Source organism: Bidens hawaiensis, unplaced genomic scaffold (genome assembly GCF_021521415.1).
Source record: "Bidens hawaiensis isolate Kalapana, Puna unplaced genomic scaffold, B.hawaiensis_p1.1 tig00040155_1, whole genome shotgun sequence".
Lineage (NCBI taxonomy): Eukaryota > Viridiplantae > Streptophyta > Magnoliopsida > Asterales > Asteraceae > Bidens > Bidens hawaiensis.
In genome coordinates this window covers 77113-80000 of record NW_027505654.1, presented here as the reverse complement: position 1 = coordinate 80000, position 2888 = coordinate 77113, and the positions used below count along the sequence as shown (strand labels likewise).

Sequence of the window (2888 nt, the reverse complement as noted above, 5' to 3'; positions counted from 1 at the left end):
AATCTTAAAAATGATTAAACCTTTTCACCAATAGTTCCCACAAGAACAATTCCCATTTCTAAAATGATGAAACCTTTTCCCATCTCTTACAACAATTTCTCTCCCCACAACTCGCGACATAAACTTAAACGCGCTATGACAATCCCCGCAAATCCTAATGTTTTTGAAAACCCTGATCATGGCTCCCGAAGGAAGCTTCAAAAGCCCGAAAGCAACCGCAAGTTTTTCACTATGTGTAGACAACGCGTATTCCTTTTGTTCATTTTCCATATCATGTAACACAAACTTTGTATCCGGAACATACCCTAACTTCCTCATTTTTAACACCAATTCCTCAAGATACTTGTACACCATTTGAACCTCAGGGTGTTTTGTATCATCCACCAAAAACACATGAACCATGTTGTCCACTTCAATCCAACTACACGCGGGTTCTTTCTTCACTCCACGAACACGCATCATGTTTCTAATTCTAGAAACATCTGCCCATTTGCCTAAAGTTGCATACATGTTGGATAGAAGTATGTAGGTCCCATCATGATGTGGAATTAGTTCAAACAGTTTTTCGGCTGCTTTGATTCCTAATTCTAGGTTTCCATGTATTCTGCATCCACCGAGTAATGCTTCCCATATTGGTACTCCCGGATTGAATGGCAGCTTTTGAATTATATCATTTGCTTCGGTGAATCGGCCCGCTCTACAAAGCAAGTCGATTAACCGGCCATAATGATCTTCACCCGGGGTTATGTTATACAACTCAGCCATAGAGTTGAAATAGCGTTGACCTTGGTCAACTAGACCCGCGTGGGTACACGAGGAGAGAATCGTGAGGAATGTGATTCGGTCAGGAACAATATCTTCTTTCAGCATTTGTTCAAAAAGGTCAACCGCTTGACCACCGTGCCCGTGTTGACCTAAAGCCGCAATCATTGAGTTCCAAGAAACCGAGTCTAGAACACTCATGGTACAAAACACATGTTGGGAATCTTGAAGAACGCCACATCGAGCATACATTGTGATTAACGAATTCGATGCGGATAAACTCGATTCGAAACCTGATTGGATAAGTTGAGCGTGAAGCTGGCGCCCGTGGTCTAAAGATGCAAGAATCGCACATGATATTATCACGCCCGCAAATGAATAATCGCACGGTTGACAGTCATGTGATCTCATTTGGTTAAAAAGCTTTAAACCCTCTTCACCAAACCCGTTTTGTGCAAATCCAGATATCATGACACTCCATGTTAACTCGTTTTTTTCTGGGATTATATCAAAAAACGATTTTGCTTCCTCGATTCGGCCTGCATCAACATAAGCCGATAAAATGGTATTCCATGAAACAAGGTCCCGTATAGGCATTTTATCAAATATTCTCCTTGCATCATTTATATTACCGCATTTCCAATATAGCGCGATCAACGCATTGTTAACACTAAACAAAAAGTCCCGCGATGAATTTTGAACCGTCTTAATTATGTAAGCATGCACTTGTTTTCCATGTAGAAATAATTTGGAACTAGCACAAGCACCAAGGATACCTGTGTAAGTAAATTCATCAAATTTGATTTCTAAAGAATGCATCTTTCGGGACAATTCAAGGGCTTCAAAAACATACCCTTTGTGCGTGTATCCAGAAATCAAAGCATTCCACGCCACTACTAACTTGTGATTCATACAATCGAACACTTGTCGCGCGCCGTGCAAATCATCATTTCTTACATACCCGGTTATAAGTGTTGTCCACGATAGCTCGTCTTTAACAGGCATCTCATCAAACAGTTTCCGTGCAGCATCCATCAACAAAGACGGCCTTACAAAAGGCGAAGCCGCACACCTCACATAAACAGAAATAAGCGCGTTTACAACCGACGTAACAAACCCCGTCCCCGACTTCACAATCTCACAATGCAATTGCTGACAATGTGATTCATATTCCGCCACAAGTGACAGCCCGGATAACATGCTAGTGTAAGTATAGTTATCTGGCCGAAAATCATATCTTTTCATTTCACAAAACAACTTAACCGCGGTGTTACCGTCTTTATTATGAGCGCAGCCCGTGATCATGGCGTTGTAACAAACTGTATCCCGGGTGTATAACGGGGTGGTGTTAAATATTCCCCTTGCTAGTTTTAAATCTCCGGAAGCAGCATAAGCGGTAATAAACGTCGTTCGGGCGACAATATCTGGTTCGGTAATTTCGTCGAACAGTTGGCGGGCATACACAATGTTGGACGATTTGCAGTATAGGTCCATTAAGCGATTGAGGATGTGGGATTGTGGCCTGAACCCGGATCCGATCATGTGGGCATGGACCATTTGGAGGGTTGAGGACGATGGTGGTGCTTGTTTGGAACATAGTTGGAGTTGTGAAGCGTAGAAGTTGGCTAGTGCGTGTACGGTGTGTTTTATGCGGGCTTTTACGGTGAATTCGTTGAGATTAGGCATCTCTATGCATGGTGAATTGTCAGGATCGGTTCACTTGATTAACAATAAGAACATAAACAGTTCACTTTCAAAACTCACTGTATGTTAATAGTACACAGTTATTCCTGTTAGAGAACTATATATATACTAATGAAACTCTGCTCCATTTATAAACCATGACGGTTACAATACTGGTAAAACCATTCATTGCAATATTGTAAAAATCCATTGATTGGTTACAGACGATCACAGTTATTCCTGGTAATCGAGACGGTTACAATATAATATTCCGATTAATTGTTCGTCCAAAATCGGTCCAAACTGCGAATTTTATACATCATATTTGGAATATATATGCATATTAATTTCAATCCGACTAATCCTTAGTAATCTTGATTAATCGCTAGCCCCTACCCACACCCACCGTCCGACTAGCGTATAGCGATTTTTACGAGACAGCT

General features: G+C 41.3%; 1 protein-coding gene across 1 annotated transcript; it reads right to left on the bottom strand.

Moving 5' to 3' along the window:
* Positions 1 to 24: 24 nt before the first annotated feature.
* Positions 25 to 2404, bottom strand: LOC143614534 (pentatricopeptide repeat-containing protein At1g25360-like). The gene has a single exon (XM_077087946.1). It carries the CDS (start codon positions 2317 to 2319, stop codon positions 25 to 27), a length of 2295 nt encoding a protein of 764 aa, XP_076944061.1. The 5' UTR covers positions 2320 to 2404.
* Positions 2405 to 2888: the final 484 nt, after the last annotated feature.

What these genes read in the sequence shown, in the direction of transcription:
- LOC143614534 (XM_077087946.1), bottom strand. Translation starts at nt 2,319, where the DNA reads ATGGTCCATGCCCACATGATCGGATCCGGGTTCAGGCCACAATCCCAC.